Here is a 23,515-nt window from a genome sequence, read left to right as displayed (position 1 = left end):
ATTCACTCTTTAATTAATATTCTTTCAGTTCCATCTTAGTCCTCGTCTCTATACCCCTACCCCTCCACCCCCCTGCCCTCAAGTTCTCAGAGTTCTTCATTAAGGACATCATTATAAAACTCGTTTATGCCCAGCTGTAATCACTCCACAGCCCCAACCCATTCACTTCCAGCATTTGGTTCAATTAACACGTGTTTGTTTAAACACAGCTAGCGAGTCATCAAACGTAACATGTCCAGTAGGCAAAACATTTCCACGTGCAAAGCCTGGCACATGGACTGTTTGAAATGCTCTAGATTCAGAAGTTCTGCATTTCTTGTTAATTGTTAATATATGGGATGGACAGTAAAATTTTAATTACATTTTGCTATTTTAAAATGGTATAAAACCATAGTTCATCATTTTGGGTTGGTTTGGAATTACAAAATTAGGGCTGCTTGGTCTGGATGTGACTGGATGCATCTCAACAGTGGCAGTACATTTGTATGCATTTCATTTTGTAATATTACCGGAGCATAATATTGAATGAAAAGGCTCTGAGCTGGTTCCCAACCACAACTCGTCTCCATGTGGCACTTAAATAGCCTCTGATAAATTAGAGAATTATGTAAAAGCCAATCTAAGCAAAAACTTTAATTGTATTGATTTCCTATTGACTGGACACTGCTCACACTCGCTCAAATAGCCACGTCCCTGCTCACATTCTTCGCTTTTGCTGGGACGATTATGTCATTTTTAGGGAGCTAAATGAGTAATGAACTTTCTGTACCTAATGGGCACATCTGATTGGACAGTTTGAAATTACAAAAACAGGACCTCAGCTAGAAAACGCAGAGAACATCTAAACTCGGAGGGGATGTTAAACAAAACACATCATGTGTGAGAAAACCATCAGCCAATTTTTTTGTGTGCATGTGTCCTAATGTACACTGTCTTTTGGATCCGGCCCGACATCTCAGTCGTACAGTACTTACGTTTGGTGAAGAGAAAGAAGCAGAGAGAGGAACATTCTAACCTAATTCTTACCAAAGCCAGTATTGTGATGTCACTGCTACAACAGGCCACTGGAATGGAACTGAAAATGCTTTGGCACTCACACGGATACAGTTGAAACACTCTTCTGTGATCGACTGTTTCAACATGTAGTGAGTGAGTGCAAAGCAAAGCAAAACAGAAAAACATTCTGCCCCCCCAGGATGCAATGCAACTGTGACACTAAACCTGAAAGGGCAGAAGGATCATGGTTTGGTATATTTAAAAGCAGCTTTAGATAGTGTACCATAATAGTAGTGACCACAATGGTTCTGTTTTCCACAGAGGAGGACTCGTTGGTAACCTGCTGCTCCACTATATAAACAAATTTCTCATATTCATTCCAGTAGCCAATCTGCAAGGGACAGAAACAGCAAAAACATAAATAGATAAAATCAATCACCGTCAACCAATAAAAGAAAAGCAATACAGAAAGAGAATGACTCAGTAGAAACATGATCTCATGAATGATGGAGGAGGAAAACAAGTATGAGGATAGCTGGAGCATTCACATGCACGTTAAAGGAGTCATTTCATGGGAAATACTTTTTCCATTGACCTTTAAAGAATTATTTTTTATTTATGGTAAAAAAAGAAGAAAAAAAAAGGGCAACAGATTTAAACATTTAATGAGTGGCTAAAAGAGGGTAAAATCGCAAAAAAAATTGCCTTAATTGCTAAACTCTTTCACCATCAGCATTTTTGATCATTTGTTTTACAAAAAAAATCACAGCCCCTAGATTATATTGTTGTATGAATATTTGAACAAGCTGTAAAATTCCATCAATGGCATGAATCATTGTGCCATAAATTATGGGAAATTGGGGAATAAGTTAATAAAAACACCATTGCATATATATATATATAAAAACACCAGCCACCTTTTCAAATGATAGTTAATGCTAATATCAGCCAATTACATGGCAGTAGCTCAATGCATTTAGGCATTACATGGTCAATGTAATCTGCTGAAGTTCAAACTGAGCATCAGACAGTGGAAGAGAGATGTTTTTTGAACATGGCATAGCTGTTGGTGCCAGACAGGCAGGTCTAAGTATTTCAGAAACGGCTGATTTACTGGGATTTCCGCGCACAACTATATCTATGGTTTACAGAGAATGGACCAAAGAAGAGAAAATATATATACACTGAATATAGAAAATATTCAGTGAGCATCAGTTCTGTGGACAAAAATGCCTTGTTGATGCCAGAGGTCAGAGGACACTGGCCAGACTGATTTGAGCTAATAGAAAGGCAACAGTAACTCAAATAATCACTCATTACAACTGAGGTACGCAGAAAAAGCATCTACGAATGGACAACGTGTCGAATCTTGAAGCAGATGGGCTTCAGCAGTAGAACACACACTGGGTGTCACTACAGTCAGCTAAGAACAGGAATCTGAGGCTACAATTTGCACACGCTCACCAAAATTAGATGACAGTTTGGAAAAATGTTGCCTAGTCTGATGAGTACCAATTTCTGCTGCAACATTCTGATAGTAGTGTCACAATTTGGTGTAAACAACATGAAAGCATGGATCCATCCTGTCTTGTATCAACGGTTCAGGCTGTTGCTGGTGTAATGAGGAGGATATTTTCTTGGCACAATTTGGGCTCCTTAGTATCAGTTGAGCATCGTTTAACTGACAGGTAAGATAACAGGCCATGTCGCAAAGCTCAAATCATCTCAAACTGGTTTCTTGAACATGCCAATGAGTTCAGAACTCAAATGGCCTCTACAGTCACCAGATGTAAATCCATTAGAGCACCTTTGGGATGTGGTGGAACGAGAGATTTGCATCATGATTGTGCAGCCAAATCTGCAGCAACTGCGCAATGCTATCATGTTAACATGGACTCAAATCTTGGAGGAATATTTCCAGCACCTGGAAATTAAAATGCCATGAAAAATTAAGGCAGTTCTGAAGGCAAAAAAGGGGTCCATCCCAGTACTAGCGAGGTGTACTTATTAAAGTGGCTGGTAAGTGTATAAATATATTTAGTCTCATGAATGGGGGCATATTTTCAGCAATGCTGAATGTTCAAAAGTGACTTGTGGCTTTACTGTGACTGTAATAATGTGTGAATTTATAGAAACTGCCCTCCCAGAGCCACTAACCTTTCTGGCTCCTCCTGGTTTCATTTCATAAACATCAATGGTGTAATTTGATCGCCGTCCAAAGGAGTCAAACTGAATATTTCCTGTCATACCCTGAACCTGAACCTGCAGGAGGAAAGCACACCGGAACAGTAACACCCACAAAATAACAAGCATAACAAAAAAGAAATGCATGAAACAACATTATTATAGGTAATATAGGTATCATTTAATCATACAGGTGAAAATAAACCAAATCCAACAATTGTAAATGCATATCTAAACAGCATTGTACATTCATTGATAGTAAAAAATGTGAATGCTGCTTTTCCCCCCTAATTCTTAGAAGAGGTCTCTGTCTGAGGCCCTTTGTGGACCCTTCCTACCATTTTGAGAGCTCTTTCAATGTCAATTCCCTGGCTCCATGGTACGGCTGGGTTGGCAAGGCAATCGCCTGCACTTCCTCGACGGGAAATATCAACGCGTTGACGTCTCAAATACCGAAATGCCTCAGCTATCACCAGGATGGCATCATGTGTCAGCGCAGATGTATACTAAACATGACAAAAGTGTAGAAAGAGAACCGCACATAAGACAAGCAGTTTTACAATACACTGCATTTTGCCATTATAATTTGAACAAATGAGTGCTCATATTCTATTAAACACTCAGTGACCAGTTGAGTAAGGTGCAGAATTGGAGAATTTCAGCAACAAAAACCACATAAAGAGATGGTTAATAAAACTGCTGGATGACTGCTACATTAAACTCATCAAAATATGTTACCATAAATTACACATACACGCATACAAATCAACTCCAAAAGCATATTCGCAAGTGGCACACTCCCAAATAAACACATCACAAATGCACATAAATAAGCATAGAATAAAGCAAGAGAGAGACCTTCAGAGGAGTGTTTCTAGACTCAGGAAACTCTCTCTCGTCAAGCCGCTCCCAGCGCTGGAGAAACTGCTGCACGATCGGGCTATCGGGATTTATGATTTGGAACCCGGTAATATTTGCTCCGCCTGAAAACACCTTATCCAAACTCATGTTAGCGAACCCCTGCAGAGAGCAATGGCCAATAGTCAAAAGTGAAAGTTCTCTCACAGAAGGTTAGGAAATAAGAGCTCTGTGCATGCGTGTGTATTTTCTCACAAGATTAGCCAGGATGTAGTGATATCCTCGACTATTCTTTCCTGAGATCACAACCTGGAAATAAAAGAATGGAGGAGTGTCACACAGAATTATGCCTTGTTATCATTGAGTTTAAGTGGACATGACATCAAAATGAATTAATGACAGGGGAAATTGGCACAATGCAAAAGCCTTAACTGCTGAAGGATGATTCTGTAACTATGGGCACTTCGCAGTCCCAGCAGTGGAAAGAAAAGGTTTGCTTACGTTTTTCTTTTTATTAATAGTAAATAATTGAAAAAACAAAAATGTGTACTGGGGTAAAATAATGGTGTCTTTCTTTTTATTAATAGTATAGCTGAATACTAGGGAAAAGTCAGTGGCCATGAGTGACAAGGTCTTTTATTGTAATTTTATGGGTAATTTTATAGTTTCTGCCATGTCATGGAATTTTTAAAATAAAAAATAAAAAATATTTTATTTTAAATTAACGAAAAATGTCATCTGTCACTACCACAAAAATTTGTATGTAAAATAAACAGACAGACAGACAGACAGACAGATAAACAGACACAGACAGATAGATGACATGTTTGTTAACGAAACCTAAATAATCACCACATTCCATCTATGTAAATATGGATTTTAAAGGTGTCATAAACTGGCTTTGTACATTTTTTTATACTGTTGTCTGAGGTCAACTTAAGATGTTTTTACATTCAAAAACATCATAACTAATTAGTAATAGGCTTTTTTCTACACTGGTTTTGAGGCTCTCTCCTGAACGCTGGGTTGTGATGGGCGTGCTGCACTGAAGACTTAGAAGTAAACGCCCACGGCTAGGATTGGATAAGATTTGCATATTTAATGAGCCTCTGCTCCCTTTTGGTTCACGTGAGCGAGGGATTGTTTTGAAACCGTCCGGAATAATTTTCTGATGGGGCTCAGTCTCAAAACTTTTTAATCAAACAAACAATGATTTATCTCTCATCCACCCGCGATTGATTAATTTTTTTATTTTTTTTATTTTTTATTTACTTGGGCTGCCTGATCAGTGGATATAAGCACGAACCACACACACACACACACACACACACACACACACACACACACACACACACACACACACACACACACACACACACACACACACACACACACACACACACACACACACACACACGTGCGCAAACACAACAGAGATCAAGAAATTAATGTTATTTTACCATTTAAGAATCCCCGGCCTGCCGAAATGCTTTCATTTTACTAGCCTGTCTGGAAAACACATAGCCCCGGGACGTTGGGCATTGCGTGCCTTGGGAGTCTGATCTCCCAATAAACCAACAAATAAGGGATTCTCCAGCCTATGACAACATGCTGGTATTCAGTTCACGTACACATAATCAATACGATCTCTAACAATGCAATAACTACTATCGCATATATAAAAACATGTTTTACTCACATAAGTGTGTTGCACCATTTCTGTTGTATCCAATAGAAGGCACAGCATTGTGTTTTAATCTCAATATGTCTGCAAATCCAGTGTCGACCTGTGTCTCGCTTACAAACGATTATCTTGCTATCGTTGGTGTTTATTGCTTGTTTACATGCAGCGCGAAATCGAGGTAAGAGGCAAAAAACTACCTGTCCCGATTATGACCTTACTCCGATAAAAGAAAACGGGTTACCGCGTTTACATGACCATGCTCATTGTCGGCTTATTAGGCATAATCGGCTTAAGAACGTGCATGTAAACGCACCCGTTGATTTGAGAGCCTTGTTTTCTTTTCTTTTACTAACAAGGAAGTTTTCAGCTCTGAAACTTGCAGAATATTCTTATATTACCATGACCTTTTATATATTAAAGGCTCAAGGGAAAGACTATTTCTCAATTCATCACCCCTTTAAATGTTTTTTTTACTAAATCAATCAGGTCAGTAGTGCCTATTGTCACATAATCAGAGATGGAGGAACTGTTTCCATGGTCCTGTTTAAACCTTTTGGGAACTGTGGAACTGTTATAATATTGCGTCTTCCCACACATCACAGGACTGTTATTATTTATTCTTCTACAAAGGTGCAGAACTTGAACGCATCGGCCATAGTGAAATTTTTAGTGCTGTGCCAGGAAAGCTTTGCAGACTCTTAGGCACAACATAAAGGTACGACCCAACCACACCCACACACACACAGCTATTGATTTACAAACAGCAGCAGACAGCCAGTCTGCTGAAAGCGCAGCGCTCTTATTAGCTTTCTCTGAGCACTGATTGATCTACTTGTGGATTTCATTATCTCTGTGACCTCCTAGTGACACAAACCCACACACACATTCTTTTATACGCCGTCTCCAAGCATATGAGCGTGTGGGGAAAAAACAAGAAAATACAGACAGAGGGTAAAAAAGTGAAAAGAGAAAGAATAAGTGAAAGAGACAAACAGAATCTGAGAATGTAACAGTACCTTTGAGGGCTGTATTTTTGGATGAGAGGAAAGGGAGTATTTTTAGTTTTCTCACTGTTCCCTTGTTACAGGACGCTGTGCCCTACTTAGACAAACACACACACACTCTAACGTGCACTATTTTTATCACCTTATTTGCTAACGACAGTTGAATTTTGGAAAGGTATTGATCAATACCACAAAACTTTTCCTGATCTACCACAACGACAGACAGACGTTCACTGTAAACAGACAAAAATATGTTTTTTTATTTACCTGCTCTAGAATACTGTTAATGCGTTGAACCTCACAGTCGATGAGGAAGCGTTTCTCCTGGCGACGATCCATTTCTTCAACAATGCGTCGGTATTCCAGCGGATCCACTATGTTCCCCACCGAACGTGCCGTCACCTGCCAATTATTCATCACTGCGGATTCCATGATGGCCTGTAAGATGGAAAACCCTGGGAGAGAAAGAGAGAATAATGCATGGTGTAAAATACCCTGCTACAGCGGGCCTGTGTAGATGTAGTAACGGGGCAGAATTGGGCCAGAATGATGGAGCAAGTACTGCTTCATTTCTCTCTCTGGTTTGAGAACACAGAGGAACTGCTGATGCGGTGCAAATCTGAAGGGATGAAAGGAGGGAAGGCAGAGAAAAAGACTGAGAGTGAATGTAATTACTGCAACTCCGCACCAATGATGCTAATTCACTGGCACACACATATTTTTTTCAGTTGTATGTTTGTGCAGGTGTGTATTGAACTTCAATTATGTATTTCTGATACACTCCACTGTAGATCAGATCCACTGCAAATCAAATCTTTCACACAACTAATCAGGTCTTCTGCAATACATCAGATCCACTGCAGAACATATCAGACCCCTGCATAGGCACCCCACCCCAGCGAGTGAGGGTTTTGTTTGCACTGATATAAGCTAAGATTACCGTAAAAATGTGGATGAATGGATGGATGGATGATTTTCTGTATAGACAACATACAACAGGTACCTAACCTGTTAGAGGATTCAAAGCAGACACAAAAGTAAAAGAAATATTCACTAACACCCTTTATAACCTCCAGCTTAAGGCCATACACACAGGACACAAATCAGCCTTGTTCCATTTGGTCTCATTTTTAGCCCTGCGATCACATTCATTATAGGACAACACACGGGCGCACGCACACACACACACTCAATCACTATTTTAATTAGCATACGTCCTAGAGTGCCAAACCGCCAGGCTGTTTAGCAGTGACCAATTAATCAAGACTGACAGCTCGCAGAGAGGTGAGAATTCAAATGACACACATACACGCAAGCACTTCAAATCTTAAAGTCATACGTGTTATTAAGAGGGAGAGCACGTGCCATGTGATAGCAGCCCTCAGACCCGCAAAGGTTTACGAGTTAATTAAACATCCTTCCTCATTAGCAATTAAGAGGGTCTTGCTAAACACTGTATGGACAAAATCCTTTACAACCCTTCATTAAATATCTCTTGACCTCTCTCACAGATTAATTTTCCAAATGATATACCTGGCCTTTTGCATTATTTATTAAGCGTCTCTGCCAAATGTTGCGGCACCCATCTGAACACCACAACTTGATGTCTCTGAATGTTTTTGTTAATCAGCAAGCCAAGACTCCAGTCTCATGCAGATTTTAATCATCACTGTTTAGTATATTTAACAGATCCAAGAGCCCTGTGGTGATTTAAAGATTGGCACCACCAGCACAACTCCCTGCTGAATGTAATGGATGATTTCAAGGGTGGTAACATTAAAACAGTCTTTGTATCATGATTTGAGAATGATCTGATTCCAAAGAGAATTTTGTGTCTGACCTTTTGTGCAAATGAGTTCACATGATCAATGTGGTCTCTGACTTTCATCGCCTATTGTATTAAGAAGTGGAGTTCCAAACAAAATTCCATTGACTTCTAGCTGTAAGTATACACTGCTACTCCGTGCATTAGTATGATGGGTTTAATCCATTAAAGAAGATCCCTGGAGAGGATATAATAATGCCTCTCTCGTTATCTTAAACTGTCCCTGTAAGCACTCTCTTCAGAGTAAACAAGCTAGGAAAAATGTGTGATTGTTGGCTGTAAGCCCATCAGGTGATTTGGAAAACAAACAAAGGAAAACTGTCCTCTGTTATACCAGTGTTTGACTCTGCTGTCACTATGCCCGATATATACAGTGATGTCTCTTTAACTGGAATTTGCAAACCAAAATCAGATTTTTAATATTTTTGTGAACAAAAGCCTAACTCATATAACAGACATTCTTTTTTCCTTTTTTCTTTAAATGACTGTGTTTGTTCTAAACTTCAGCACTGTTTGTCACTGCTGTGAAATTAAACCACTTTAAAAAACATCTCAATACAGCAAGTCAGACCTTTTTAATCCTTTTTAAGACCAATTAAAGAAACATGGGAACATAACACGTTGTAAATGAGTTGCACACATTGAGTTGTATTATTGACACTTCACAATGCGATTTCCAACCGATCTCCATATTTTAGAGACCATTTTTTAAAATTAATTTTACAATAAATAGCTTAAAGTTTGATAAGAAATCTTGAGAAATCTTTTGAAAGAGATTTTATGATCACATTAGAACAAATATCTACCAATGGGTTCAGAAAAATCTACTTAATTCAAATGCAAGTCATTGTCATACACAATGACAGACGTGTTCTTGTTTTAAGCATAAACTCACTTCATTTTTTCAATTTCTCAGAAAAAAAGCCTTAATTTCTTCTGTCTGCATGTCATTAAATGTATCTTGATCTAATGATGTTTTGAATTTATACTGGAAAACAAAAATCCTGAGGAAGATTATAATATTTTGCAGCGCATAATTTTGCAATTAAATTTAGGGCCCTATGAAATTAGTGTTTTTTCTTTTATAGTTTATTCTGTTTGATTTTCTCTGGACTCTGCTTTAATGTTAGATTAAATTTCACTGACTTTTCATTCATCTTCAGAATACAAATGAAGACATTTTAAATGAAATGGGAAAGATTTCTGTCCCGCCATTGACTCCCTCCTCGATCTATTGATATATAAGAGGTCTTTGTACCATTAAAACATCCTGCAAGTTTCAAAGCTTAAAACGTCATGATAAACAATGCATTTATTTAATCAAGCTTGAAAAAAAAACACAAAAAAAAACACTCGTTTCGAACCTGAAAAAAAGTCAAAACACCAAGGCTCCAAAAAGGCAAGCATTTAATAGTGGACTCTCACACATAGATAATGTTTCAAGCATGAAATTTCATCATGCTTCATCATTCGCTTCTTATTTCATCCAACACACCATTGTACTACAAGGTAATACTAACCTTTATTTAAGCCTCTAGGGTCAAATGTAAATTGTTACTTTTCACCTACAGTGGGTACTGAAAGTATTCAGACCCCCTTACATTTTTCACTCTTTGTTATATTAAAGCCATTTGCTAAAATCACTGAAGTTCATTTCAATGAACTTCAAACTGAGCTATTGGGGTGAAGAGCCTTGGTGAGAGAGGTAAAGAAGAACCCAAAAATCACTGTGGTTGAGCTCCAGAGATGCAGTTGGGAGATGGGAGAAAGTTGTAGAAAGTCAACCACTGCAACCCTCCACCAGTCTGTCTGATGAGACCAAAATATAACTTTTTGGCCTTTCTTCTAAGCGGTATGTGTGAAGAAAAATATCACCTATCCAATACAGTCCCAACAGTGAAGCATGGTGGTGGCAGCATCATGCTGTGGGGGTGCTTTTCAGCTACAGGACGACTAGTTGCAATCGGGGGACAGATGAGTGCGGCCAAGTACAGGGATATCCTGGATGAAAACCTTCTCCAGAGTCCTCAAGACCTCAGACTGGGCCGAAGGTTCAACTTCCAACAAGACAATGACCCTAAACACACAGCTAAAATAATGAAGGAGTGGCTTCACAACAACTCTGTGACTTTTTTTAAATGGCCCAGCCAGAGCTCTGACTTAAACCCAATCGAGCATCTCTGGAGATACCTGAAAATGGCTGTCCACCAACGTTTACCATCCAGCCTGACAGAACTGGAGAGGATATGCAAGGAAGAATGGCAGAGGATCCCCAAATCCAGGTGTGAACAACTTGTTGCATCTTTCCCAAAAAGATGTATGGCTGTTTTAGATCAAAAGGGTGCTTCTATTAAATACTGAGCAAAGGGTCTGACTATCGTGTGCTATTTCAGTTTTTCTTTTTTAATACACCTGCAAAAATGTCAACAGTTCTGTGTTTTCTGTCAATATGGGGTGCTGTGTGTACATTAATGAGAAAAAAATTAACTTCAATGATTTTAGCAAATGGCTTCAATATAACAAAGAGTGAAAAATGTAAGGGGGTCTGAATACTTTCCGTACCAACTGTATATGGAAGTGAAAAGAACTTCCAAGTGGCTTAAATATGGTCAAGAGCCCCACTTGGGAAGAGACAATGTGAGCTTTTGTGATAAATGGTGTGAAATTTTCAACAAGTGTGCATTTGATCTTATGGCATAGACAGAAAGAAATGGACAAGGTCAAAACAAGTCTGTCGGCTAAGTATCCAGACAAGAAACAACTTGACTTGGAATGTAACCATTGGATCTGTGATTTTTTTAAAAAAGATCATTGCAGCTAAAAAGAGTAAATTTGACACCAACTATGTGAATAAAAGGGTCTGTCAACAGAGACTGAATTAATTGCGTCATTCATCGCAGCAATTCACTTCTCGTTTGGTTCGAAAAACGTCACGTCATGACGGCATGTATTTGTCAGCCCAATCCTCATCCAATCCTTTGGATTAAGATTCCAGCATCTCCCAGTCTACATGTTTTTTTTTTAAAGGAGAGCAAGTCACATTTATCCCGTCCAAGAAGAAAAAATGCATGAGGGGCAAAAACCCCCGCAAGAACTCAATATGTGACACGAAAGATGGTGCAGAGGATTTAAATGTCTTTAACCTATTTAGTAGATTTATCTCTGATGATGGTTTAAGTGCTTTGAATAAAGGACTTTCGTTTTCACTTACTGCACATTGTAATAAATTTGACACGTATATTGATATGATCCCCCCATTTAAGACTTAGAGAGTTTTTTAGTGGGCGCGATAACATTCCGTCTCGGACTGGATCTGCTGCTTCTGATGCTTCAGTATCTGATATTACTCTAATACCTCCATCATTGGGAGTGGCACTTCAATAAATGGTGGAATGTCTAATGAACAACCTCAGGCTACAATCAGAGGTAAATCTACTTTTGTTCCTCCAAAAAATAGAAACTCTCTTAGAATCACTTAAAAAAGATTGGGATTCTTTCTGATTCAAAATGCTGATATGGGTGGAGTAAATTTAAGAAACTCTCCAATACATTGTTCTATGAGAAGTTGAAGAGCAACCCTGTCTCCCAATTTAAAAAATCTGTACATGACTCATTAAACCAGCTTTTAGAGTTGGGACTGTTGACTAAAGCTGAAGTAGATTTTTATGTGTGTTGAACATCCCATTACACCAGTTTTATACACGCTTCCTAAAATTCCTAAGGCTTATAAAGACATTCCCCCTGGGAGGCCTATGAGGCGCAGCAATTGGCTCATTCCCAGAAAAGATTTCGGCCTTTGTCGATTTCTTTCTTCAATCTTTGGTTTCGTCATTCCCCTCTTATATCAGAGACACTGTGGACTTCATTGAACTCATTAATTCTGTGACATTACCTAACTCTCTTGTTCTTTTAGTGACCATGGATGTTGAATCTCTTTATGCGAATGTTCCATTCCAGGGTGGGCTAGAAGCCATTGAATGTTTTCTTAAATAATACTGTATGTTTATCGGAATTAACCAAAATTGGTGTTACCAAACAATTATTTTTTATTTGGGTCTGATTTTTATTTAAGGATGTCTGGTGTTAGTATAGGTACGAAAATTAACCCCAGTTTTGCATCTCTGTTTTGTGGTATGCTCAAATAATGATTTGTTTACCACCCAGATTGAAATTTGTTAAAACATGAATTGAATTTCATTAAAAGAAACTTAATTAAAGTCAAATCAAGTCTCAGGTCTTGAAACCACCTGGTTATGTAAACCTACTTTTACATGTGTAAAAGTCTTATCATCCTGCGTCATTAAAATGTTCCTTACCTATCTCTCAATTTAGTCGTATACGTCGTATTTTTAGAGGCGATGACTTTCAAAATCAAGCAATAATTTTATCAGATTCAGTCTGCTGAGAATGAATATGTCACTACTTGAGTGTCTGGTTAAAAGGCAGAAGGCTTGGGAAAATTGAGTGAACTGTTATATTCAATACTCACTGCTGGCAAATGACTTAGAAAGGTGTTTTACTGAAACACTGGCATATTGTGGACAGTGATCCTAATCTCAAGAAATGTCTTGGAAAAATTACAACGTGCAGTATACAAGAGACAACCTAATCTTCACAATATTTTGGTTTGAGTAGAGTTCCCTCCTTCCTCACATTTTTTTAAATAAAGTGCCTTTCGGCAATTACAGATGCGGTACATGTCAAAAATGTAACTTACAAAACGGTTCAAATATTCATTCAAAATTCTAAATAAGAGGCACTATTTCAAGTGAAACTTCCAATAATGTCTCTGTGGTCTGCTCTGTGGGAAAAACTAGTACAGCTCAAAAAAAACAAAAAACAACATTTTGTTTTTATATATTCCACACACACACATATATATATATATATATATATATATATATATATATATATATATATATGTGGAAAAGAACATCGCTGCCGCATTAGTAATCAAGTAGTCAGTAATCATCAAGTAATCCAGTAGTAATCCTCAGCACTTTGCTACTTACATTCTGTTTCTACTTTACAATCATGGGCGTTGTATGTGGGTGGGACAAGACCCACCCCTTTTTAAGACCAATGATATTGCAACCACTCACAATTAACTCCTCTAATGCAGCGCATGTCTGTTCACCCACCCCTAACAGATAAACAATGAATTATTAAACATTACATGAATATTTCTTCCAAAATTTATTGAAAATATTTTTTTTTTCTATATGTGATGGGAAAAGGGAGTAGAAAAAGTTCGGCAAAAGGCGGATTAGAAAAAAAAAACTTTCCACCTACACCTATTTCCACTGTGAATAATTTATCAAAGAATTTAGTGTCTTTGTGTCCCAACCAGATGTTTAGTAAACAAGGCAGGCTATTTGCTCAATGTAAATGACATCTCCAGTAAAAAAAAATCTGCGAGAGGAGCCACCGATTTTTTTCTTCTTTTTTTCTTCGATGCCCATGTTTACAATACATAGAAATAGAATGAGTAAACTGACCACGTCGTGGAGGTGACACTTAACTAAAATGTATTGGATTTACACATTATATACAGTAGAACCTTCAACCTAGGGGATTAAATTAAGATTTTGAGATTTGCCCATTTCTTTAATGTTTTTTTCTTGGTTTATGCAGGTATTATTATTTGTAACTTTGCTTTTTATAAATAATTATAAAGAGGGCTGCCCTATTTTTTACTTAAGCACCTGCCCCCCAAAATGCCCCAGACAGAGATGGTGTTCTATAGGTCCAGTTTCCACCTGGTAGATGCTTTTTCAGTCATCTGATCACATGCATTACCGTTTATACCTGGTATTAAAATGCATTTAAAATGCATCTCGTGTGACCATTAGTGTTTAAATTTCCTTGAGACTCATCTCTTTTTTTGTCACACTCTACGTCACTTTTGTGGTACACGAATACTACTGACTGACTGAACCCATGTTACACGGATTGCCAGCGGTCTAGAAAGGAATTGAATGAAAAGGAAAAAGAACAACACTCACAATTCTTAGTACAATGATGACATATTAGATTGGTAGGCAGTAGTCTTTTGTGGCAGTTCAAACACATTCAAGCACAAAAGCATCTACATTACAAAAAAAAATAATAATGGGGTTATTGACTACAGATGTATAGATTTTTTTTTCTCAATAGGCTGTTACACTCAATAAGCTGTTTAAATAAGATAACTCTGTGTCAAAATATGGAAGAAACGTTCAATCTTTTAATTTCAATACAACATTAAAGGGATAGTTCATACAAAAATGCAAAACACAAAAGAAATGTTGAAAAATGTTGGTAACCAGTTTTGATTCACACTGACTTCCACTGTGTTGTGTTATAGCCATAGTCACAGCATTTTTATTTTTGGGTGAACTATGCCTAATGTTCGAATATTTAGCCACTGAAAGTATATGTGTTAGTGTGTATCTGTGTGTTTACTCACCTCTATCCGTGTCATACAGGTAAACAAATTTCTCCCATTTGTAATGGGCTAGCAAGCTGAGCAGCGCCCCCCGGAGGCTCGGCCTCATCTGCATAACAAACTGCACATCCGTGTCCGTGGGAAAAGATGGAGTGATGAAGGAGGTGTGCAGAGCGCCACAGAACGATGTTAATGTGTTCATTGACCTCCTGTCATAGAATCCAAATATTGCATACACACCCCTGGAGAACTGAGAACAGACTGCCAAACCAAAAGAGAGATGGAAGCAGAATCAGTACATTTTAAAATAAACTAACAATAGGCACACACACTTACAAGCATTTTTTTATTATGACACTCTCTACTAAATATGTGTCTGAGTATGTCTTAAAAACCTGAAGTGACAATAGCCTGTTAAATGGAGAGATTATGATGACCATGTTTGATGTCACAGACTACACGTATTGATGTAAATTCTTCTAAAATCCAAATCAAATGTCTTGTTATTTATTTATTTAAAAAATAAAATAAATGCAGTTGTCATCTAAATTATTGAAAGATAAACTGCAAATGTTTCTAAATCTAGCAACCATGCAGCTAAGCTGACAGAAGACAGATCGAGTTCACTGACATCTCCAACCCAAACCAAGAACGATCGTCGGAAATGTCAGTGTTAAGCATTAATTCAGCTTTAGTGCTGTCTTATTAACTGAATATTTACAACCATATGTAATCCAAAAAAAGGACATTTTCACTATTTGTTTCCCGAAGCAAATGATGTTTGTCTTGCATAAACAACTGCCTCTTGAAATGATAGAGCGAATAAGAGAATATGAGAGAATAAGGGACTATGGAAGGAGAGATGAGTTGATTCTAGGAAAAGGAACAAAAGGGGCAAATGTTCCCAAATGTGTCCAGAAGACATGCAAACAAAAACACAAGGAAAAAGAATTATGTGGCATGTAAGCATGAGGGAAAAAAGGAAGAAAATACAAGCAAATGTCACATTACTCAGAGAGCCCAGAGGTTAAAAATCATCACACACAGATGAACACACACACACAGCCTACGCTTAAAAAAAGCAAGCTCAAACAATCATACAGCAAAGCAAATACAATTGAGAGCTTTGATAAAACAAAGTAAACACAGAACATCTTTGCAAACCCTGATGACACAAAAAACACACACATTAGTTTTTGTGAAATGTGGGGACATTCCATAGGCGTAATGGTTTTTATGCTGTACAAACCGTATTTCTATCCCCCTACACTGCCCCTACCCCTAAACCTACCCATCACAGGAAACATTCTGCATTTTTAATTTCTAAAAAAACCCTCATCCTGTATGATTTATAAGCATTTTGAAAATTGGGGACATGGCCAATGTCCTCATATTTCACCCTCTCCTTGTAATACCTGTGTCATACCCATGTCATTATACACATTATACACATATTTCACAAAAACATGCCCATGCGCACGCGCACGCACACGCGCACACACACACACACACAGATCTAAGCCACACCACGGACACTGAAGGGGACATGTCCTTAATATTTAAATTAGTGGCCAATCAGTGGCTTTTTTATGAGCAGAATTTTAATCCATGCAGTCGTCATTGCTTTCCTGTGAATAACCCATCACTTCAAACTCCAGTCCAGTATGTGGTGGGATCTGTATGTTTAACAGGAGAGCAATGGTGCCTGCCATGATTTTACTTTTAATATTGATTAACTATTGGGTTCTTGGAGAGGAGAGATTAACTTGGATGGGAGACGTCCTGGGGAAAACTAGGTACCTGCTGGAAGAGATGTTAGTGAGGCCAGCATGTAGTGCTCACCATTTGGTCTGTGTGCGTCCTAATGCCCCAGTATAGTGATGGGGAACACTATACTGTCAAAAAGCACCATCCCAAAATGATACATTAAACCAAGGTTCTGACTAACTGTGGTCATTAGAATTTTTTTTGCAGGATGTCCTTCGAAAAAGAGTAGGGGTTTAACCCAGACATCCTGGCTAAATTTGCCCATTGGCCTAAGTCCATAATCATGGCCTCCAAATCAGTGTTGAGGATAACGCATTAAAAGTAACTCGAGACATAATCAGATTACTTTTTTAAGTAACTAGTAAAGTAAAGCATTACTTTTAAAATGTTCAACAAATTATTTGAGTTCAAATAATTAAATCGTAAGTGCACTGTGTGTAAACATGAGAGTTATTGTCGACTTAAAATAAATGTGAGCATGCATTTACTTTCACTTGCACAAAAAAAGATTCTTCAAAATTAATAAAATCTTTCGAATGCAAAATGAAATAACTACGCAAACCTCCAATAACTAAATATGTTAAATAAAACAAATATTTGTATGCATTTAAAGGTCCCCTTCTTCGCGATTCCATCTTTCAAACTTTAGTTAGTGTGTAATGTTGCTGTTAGAGCAATAATACCTGTAAAATGATAAAGCTCAAAGTTCAATGCAGAGCGAGATATTTTATTTAACAGAAGTTCCCTTTCAAAGTCTACAGCGAACGGCTGGTTTGGACTACATCCCTGCACTTCCTTCAGGAATGACGTCACTAGAACCGTTTGTTTGCGAACCCTCCGCCCACAAGAACACGCAAAATAGGGGGCGTGGTCTTGTTGCTCTCTCACGTGGAGAAGAGCACGCATTCAGCGCTTGCATCTCCCCGTTATGGTAAGAGGCGGGACCTTTCCGGGCAAAGTGCCCTAATCTGCTGTCCAATCACAACACGGGAAGCGCTGGCCCAATCAGAACTCGTTACGTGTTTCTGAAGGAGGGACTTCATAGAACAAGGAAATCATCAGGCCGTTTTTAAGACAGAGAAAACAGCGCTGTACAGATAAGTCAATTGTGTGAAAAATACTGTGTTTTTTTACACGCGAAACATGAACTCGTTATATTGCACACTGTAAACACAATCAAAGCTTCGAAGACACGCAAAGAACGGGTCCTTTAACGTAACTTTATTGAGCATTGTCTTGCTTCTGACCTTCAATGATTCATTTAAACCATAAGCAAAAATTACTTAAAAGTTTTTATTGGCCAAGTGTTATTTTTCCTCTTCTGCATCCTATTCTTCCGTTATCCAGAATGGGAGCGCATCTGAAAGGTTTGTTTGAGCTGTGCACTCTACTGTACAAGCGTGAATTTGTATTAATTTTCCTTTAGCTTGAAAATAATATTATAATGTTGTGTATTATACTACAGACACAGCTACTTGATTTATTTGTGATGAAATAATTACTTAATAATTTTATTGGAGGTTTACGCACTTTGTACAGTTAATCTGAGCCGTGCATTAATTTGAGTGATGATGGAAATTATTTGAGTGGCTTGATGCAGCGCAGGAGATGCAGAGAACTTGATCTTGATCCTTAAGAAACTTTAATACTGTCACGGCAATAACGTGTTAATTTTGACAGCCCTAAAAGTAATGCATTTCTTTTCTTAAAAAGTAACTAAGTAACAATTATTTACTTTTTAAGGGAGCAAAACAATATTGTAATGCATTAGCCTTTTTTTGAAATTAACTTTTCCCAATACTGCTCCTATTCCCCCCCTAAACAGATTGGCTTCATCACTCTCCGCCAATAAGCTGGTGTGTGTGGTGGGCATTCTGGCGCAATATGGCTGCCGTCGCATCATGGATGGATGGAAGGTGGATGCTCCACGATTGTTGTGGTTGAGGAGATTCCCCCTTCCATATGTAAAGTGCTTTGAGTGCTGAGCACTAAGCACTATATAAATGTAACTAATCATTATGTATTATTATACATGATTGTTTCCACATTTAGCCTCAGTGGCCACTGCAACTTTTATTGCAGAACAATATTTGGAAATTGTGAGAAAATTAATTAAATCTTGAGGAAATGTTACATGACAGGATAAACCTCCTCCACAATAACTGCATTTAAAGCTTCTGGTGTTTAGTTAATAATATATTACATACAGTAATTTATCATAATGTAATTATTTGTGATCAACAGTTATTATAAATTGTTTGCTACTACCAGTTTGCTATGTGAGAACACTATGCCAGAAAATAGTAGCACTGAGATTTTAGCAAAAATAAGTAGTCCAAAGAAGAAAAAGAATCATGCGTATCATTTCCACACACAAATGAATTTGTTTTTTTGTGTGGGTGTGTATTTTTGTGTGTGGGGGTATATGTTTTAGTGTTAGTGTGAGTGTGGTCCTGCCCTGTTTCTATATCGATTGCGCCTCAGTGGAAAGCCACTCTCTCACTATAAAAGAACAAGCGATCACTGCAGTTCAGAGACACATTCAGTTCTTACTCACTCTCTCATTCAATCCTTAAAGCTGAAGTGTGTACTTTTTTAGTTACATTACTTTCTTCTTTCTCAGCTTAATATAGTCATCAACAACTAAGCCATTTTTTAGGTTTTTGATTTTCCTGTAAACTGTGGCTCAGTGTAAACAGCCAATGATGTGGCGGGACTATCTATTCGTCTGACCAATTACATTTGGGAATGAGTGTTTGAGAAACCTGTTTGGCAAAAAGTATGCACAATATATCAGTGGCCATTTTGCATCGTGTTCTCCCAAAAGAATATCTTCTATAATCTGAATCAGTTTAAATATTGGAAGAACCCAAAGAGTCGGTCAGTCTGCATATAAGCACTGTGAAGTGCAGATTCTCTGTTTTAATTTATTGTTTTTTTATTAATTAGCCAACGAATACTGATAATTAATTAGCTCATGCAGATACAAAAAGGTATTGTTTAGGTCATAAGTTGATCATTATTTAGTGATTATCAAAAATTCCTTTTTGTTGCATCATTTAATGTTGCAATGTTACAGAAATAGTGACATGTTTTCTCGTGTTTTGTGATATACATCAAAAGGGAAAAGAATGATTGTAAAAAAATGGCAAGTTTATGAGGATTAATATACTACATCAGAGAAGTTGTGACATCCAGATGATCGAGCCATTTCGATCAAGTCAATTTTTTTCTTGAATGAAATGCATTTGGTTCAATAACAGGCATTCAGAAAATAGATTTCATGCCATCATTATTTTTGCAATTCTGTTCGGTGACACTAGTGGCACACAAATTATACAGAGACAAGGAAATGATTACATGTCTCTCTCCTTCATTTGTTTTTCTGAGCAAGCAGCTTACATCTGCTTACTACCTTTCTGCCCTTCTTTTCATCGGTCTCTCGACTGCTTCAGGGAGCAATAAAGAAAAAAAATGATGAGGAGACAGAAAATCGTAGAACGGGAGAGAGGAAGAGAGCGCAGAAGAGTGAGTGAAAAATAACCTGTTTACAAACCCTCTGACCCCTACAGTTTTCTCTGCACTACACAGATTGCCTCAATTAAAACAGCGGGGTCACTGCATACGTATGCTGTCAAAACCTTTTCTCGCAGGATCCGTTTGACGCACAACTCGCACTCGTAACGCTGTGCTGGGGTAAAACCGGCTCACCTGACTAATACAAGTACTGCATGCAAAAGTGTGTGCGCTCTAATACAAACCCCACCCCAGAGAGAAAAATAAGTGTCTGTCTCCATTTATGAACCGTTCTCGCATCACTGTCAAAGCACTTCGTCCTTCCCGTCATGTTATTCTTGGATATGTGCTTTGAAAGCATCTCCAGTTTATTCATTAAACTTTAAAATCACCTTCAGAGTCTGCGAGGTATGTGTGTCTCCACTTTGAAAATCTTTTTATTTATATTTTTAAAAGCCCAGTGGTTTTTTTTGTCCGATGGGCCAACCAGATGCCTGGAGCAGTGTGTGTGTGTTTGCGTGTGTGTGTGTGTGTGTGTTAATGCAGTGAAGAAAGATCAATGACTGCAGCAATAACACCACGATAAAAGAGGAAACCAAAAGCTCACAAACACTGTCTCTCACATAGACACGCTCAGATGAGCAGCCAGGCCAGTAAGAGACACAAAATGGTAATGACAGCAGCTGTAAACAGGCATTTTATAATGATGGTAAAGCTCTCTCACTCTCCTGCACACACACACACACACACACACACACACACACACACACACACACACACACACACACACGCGCAGAGTGCATGGCACTAACCCTTGCACTGGTTTGGGCATGTGTGCAAATGTCAGCCTGCACTCATCATCTCTCTCTCTCTCTCTCTCTCTCTCTCTCTCTCTCTCTCTCTCTCTCTCTCTCTCTCTCCATTATAAAGACCTGAGGCTTGTGCCACAGAAGAGTTTTTCACATTTTATCTCTCTATTCCTCTTCTTTGCCAACTTCTCACACTATCAGTCTTTATTATAACTTATTTTTCCTTTTGATTTTTCAATGTTATTGAAAATTAAAACAATAGTTTTTTTGTCACCTTCAACCAAATTATACATTTTTTACTACACATGCCATTTTTCCCATTTGAAAATCTTCTACAGTGAATTCATAAAGTAAAATGTAACCATATATAGTTTGTATCTGGTTGCATTTATTTTATAATTGAAATGTTCAAATGAGAAAAATGGAGCATGTGTCTGTTGCATTTGTGTGGGGGAAGACAAACGTTGACGCCTTTTGCCGTCTAGTCCCCTGACTAAATTAGAAAGAAGAAGAACACTTAATGCACGCAATGAATTTAAAGTTTGTAACAACAGGTAAAGAGTAGGATTCAGAGTGACATACTGTCAGATGTCAGACACAGGACTGATCAGCAGTCTTATTTATATAGTGTGGGTAGAGAAATTATGGAAATCGAGACTTGTGATGTGAGGGAACATTGCACATGCTTGTATTATGAGACTTCCACGCAATTTATTTTTCTTAACACCTACATTGTGAACATGATCAAGGTCCTGTGACTCATTGCTCGACTCGCTTTCTGTTTGTTTTAAAAATTAGAATCAGAGGGTTGTCTCCTGCCTCCTCACAATATGTCAAGTTGCAAACCAAGCCCACATCTAAGAGGGCAAGAATATATATATATATATATATATATATATATATATATATATATATATATATATATATATATATATATATATATGTGTGTGTGTGTGTGTGTGTGTGTGTGTGTATGTATGTATATGAACACTTAAAAGAGAACAGGTGCGGGGTGTCCCGCAGAATTGTATGTAGGGGAAAAAGAGCAGAGACTCACATGCGTGCGTGACTGAGAAGCTATTGGATGACTCCAGATTGTCTACGTTATAATTCAGGTGAAAGGGTTTCTCAGTGATGTTCTGGTTGGTGTTGTAGAGCTGAACGGCGAAGCGGAACGCGCTGTGTTCTTGAACCGTGGAGCGCATGAAGAGACCACCTGCACGTGAGAGAAGATGAGTTAACAACATATCTGACTTTACACTTGTTCGAGTGAGGGATAATGGTGACATTCATATAATTCACACAATCTGTTTGGCGCTAGAGGTGCAAACTTCTCGTAAAAAGTCTGTGGGTGATGCAGCAGGTAGATGAGGATCAGCGCGTGTTTAAGATGTTTCATATTTTGATTAAAAAATAATCTAATCACTCACCGATATTGATCTGGTTTGGAAAGCCTCCCTGGGTTTGCAGCAAGAGCCACGGCAGGAGCAGGACGCTCACGTGCGCTCGCCGCCGCATTTTGTCTCCGACCTCTAGAATTCTTCAGCTCACGCGCAACATCCAGACCGGGCGCGAGGGCGACAACAAAATACTCCAGATGTGCACCCGCTCCCTCACGCGATGCCCGATAGGTGCATTCGGGCAACAGGACCTGGAGAGCCGAATACGAGCAAACAAGCGCGAGAGCTTCTTAATTCAGGACAGCGCTGCGGAGCATCCAATCGGACCGCTGATCAAACTTGATGTGACGTGAAATTACAACAGCACCCGCGTACGCGCAAACGCACGCGCGCAACCCGCCACTGCGGACCCGCGTGCGCAGTCCGCATACAGCTCAGTAAAATCGGCACGCGACCATGGGATCCGTCCACTTCAAAGACGTCGTTTAAACAACCTATATTCAGTCACAAATCCCGTGTCCATTCGCGCGCACGTGCGCGAGTGGCAAATCCGCAGAAAAATTAAAAGTTCACGTACAGCAGCCCACAGGTCCGGACCATATCCCACACCGGCACGCTAGTCATAGCCTAGTGTTCAAGTACGAATCTGTCGAAAAGCAGTAAGAGCTGTCGATATAGCCTTCTAGTGCAAGGTGAATTGCTGTCTGAATTTCTAACAGAATATTAATATTTTATGTCGAATAGAGGTGATCTCTGAAGGCTGTAAACTCGAGGTCTTTACCAAACACACTGCACTGCGTGTGTAAACAATACAAATTTGTAGTACACCCCCCCCCCCCCCATTCGTGTATTTTGTCTTGTCCATATTAAAGATTTTTTCTTGTTTTTTAATCCTCTGATCTGTTTCTCAGGAGTGTTTCAGATAACACAAGCTGTCCTTCCTTTATGCTTATAAGAACTGCTTGACTCATATATATTGATGTTTCAATGCATTAAGGCAGTTTACGCCATTGTAGGATCTTTATTCTTAAAACATTCACTGCTC

General features: G+C 38.5%; 1 protein-coding gene across 4 annotated transcripts in view; it reads right to left on the bottom strand.

The window, feature by feature from the left end:
- Positions 1 to 23,262, bottom strand: part of gria3a (glutamate receptor, ionotropic, AMPA 3a) — a 49,024-nt gene extending 25,762 nt beyond the window's left edge. Inside the window, exons 1-9 of one of the 4 annotated variants that reach the window (XM_067439143.1) lie at positions 22,501 to 23,262; positions 22,128 to 22,286; positions 15,000 to 15,239; positions 6,994 to 7,181; positions 4,294 to 4,347; positions 4,039 to 4,200; positions 3,519 to 3,686; positions 3,154 to 3,258; positions 1,280 to 1,387 (exon numbers count right to left, since the gene is read on the bottom strand). In XM_067439143.1, the coding sequence (XP_067295244.1) occupies positions 1,280 to 1,387; positions 3,154 to 3,258; positions 3,519 to 3,686; positions 4,039 to 4,200; positions 4,294 to 4,347; positions 6,994 to 7,181; positions 15,000 to 15,239; positions 22,128 to 22,286; positions 22,501 to 22,588 (1,272 nt within the window). In that variant the 5' untranslated portion in view covers positions 22,589 to 23,262. The remainder of the gene's footprint in view (positions 1 to 1,279; positions 1,388 to 3,153; positions 3,259 to 3,518; positions 3,687 to 4,038; positions 4,201 to 4,293; positions 4,348 to 6,993; positions 7,182 to 14,999; positions 15,240 to 22,127; positions 22,287 to 22,500) is intronic. The other 3 variants (XM_067439144.1, XM_067439142.1, XM_067439141.1) reach the window with 3 other exon arrangements.
- Between the last annotated feature and the right edge of the window lie 253 nt (positions 23,263 to 23,515).

The sequence above is a fragment of the Pseudorasbora parva genome, chromosome 3 (assembly GCF_024679245.1).
Source record: "Pseudorasbora parva isolate DD20220531a chromosome 3, ASM2467924v1, whole genome shotgun sequence".
Lineage (NCBI taxonomy): Eukaryota > Metazoa > Chordata > Actinopteri > Cypriniformes > Gobionidae > Pseudorasbora > Pseudorasbora parva.
The sequence above is the reverse complement of the archived record's forward strand: the minus strand, read 5'-3'. Positions and strand labels throughout refer to the sequence as shown.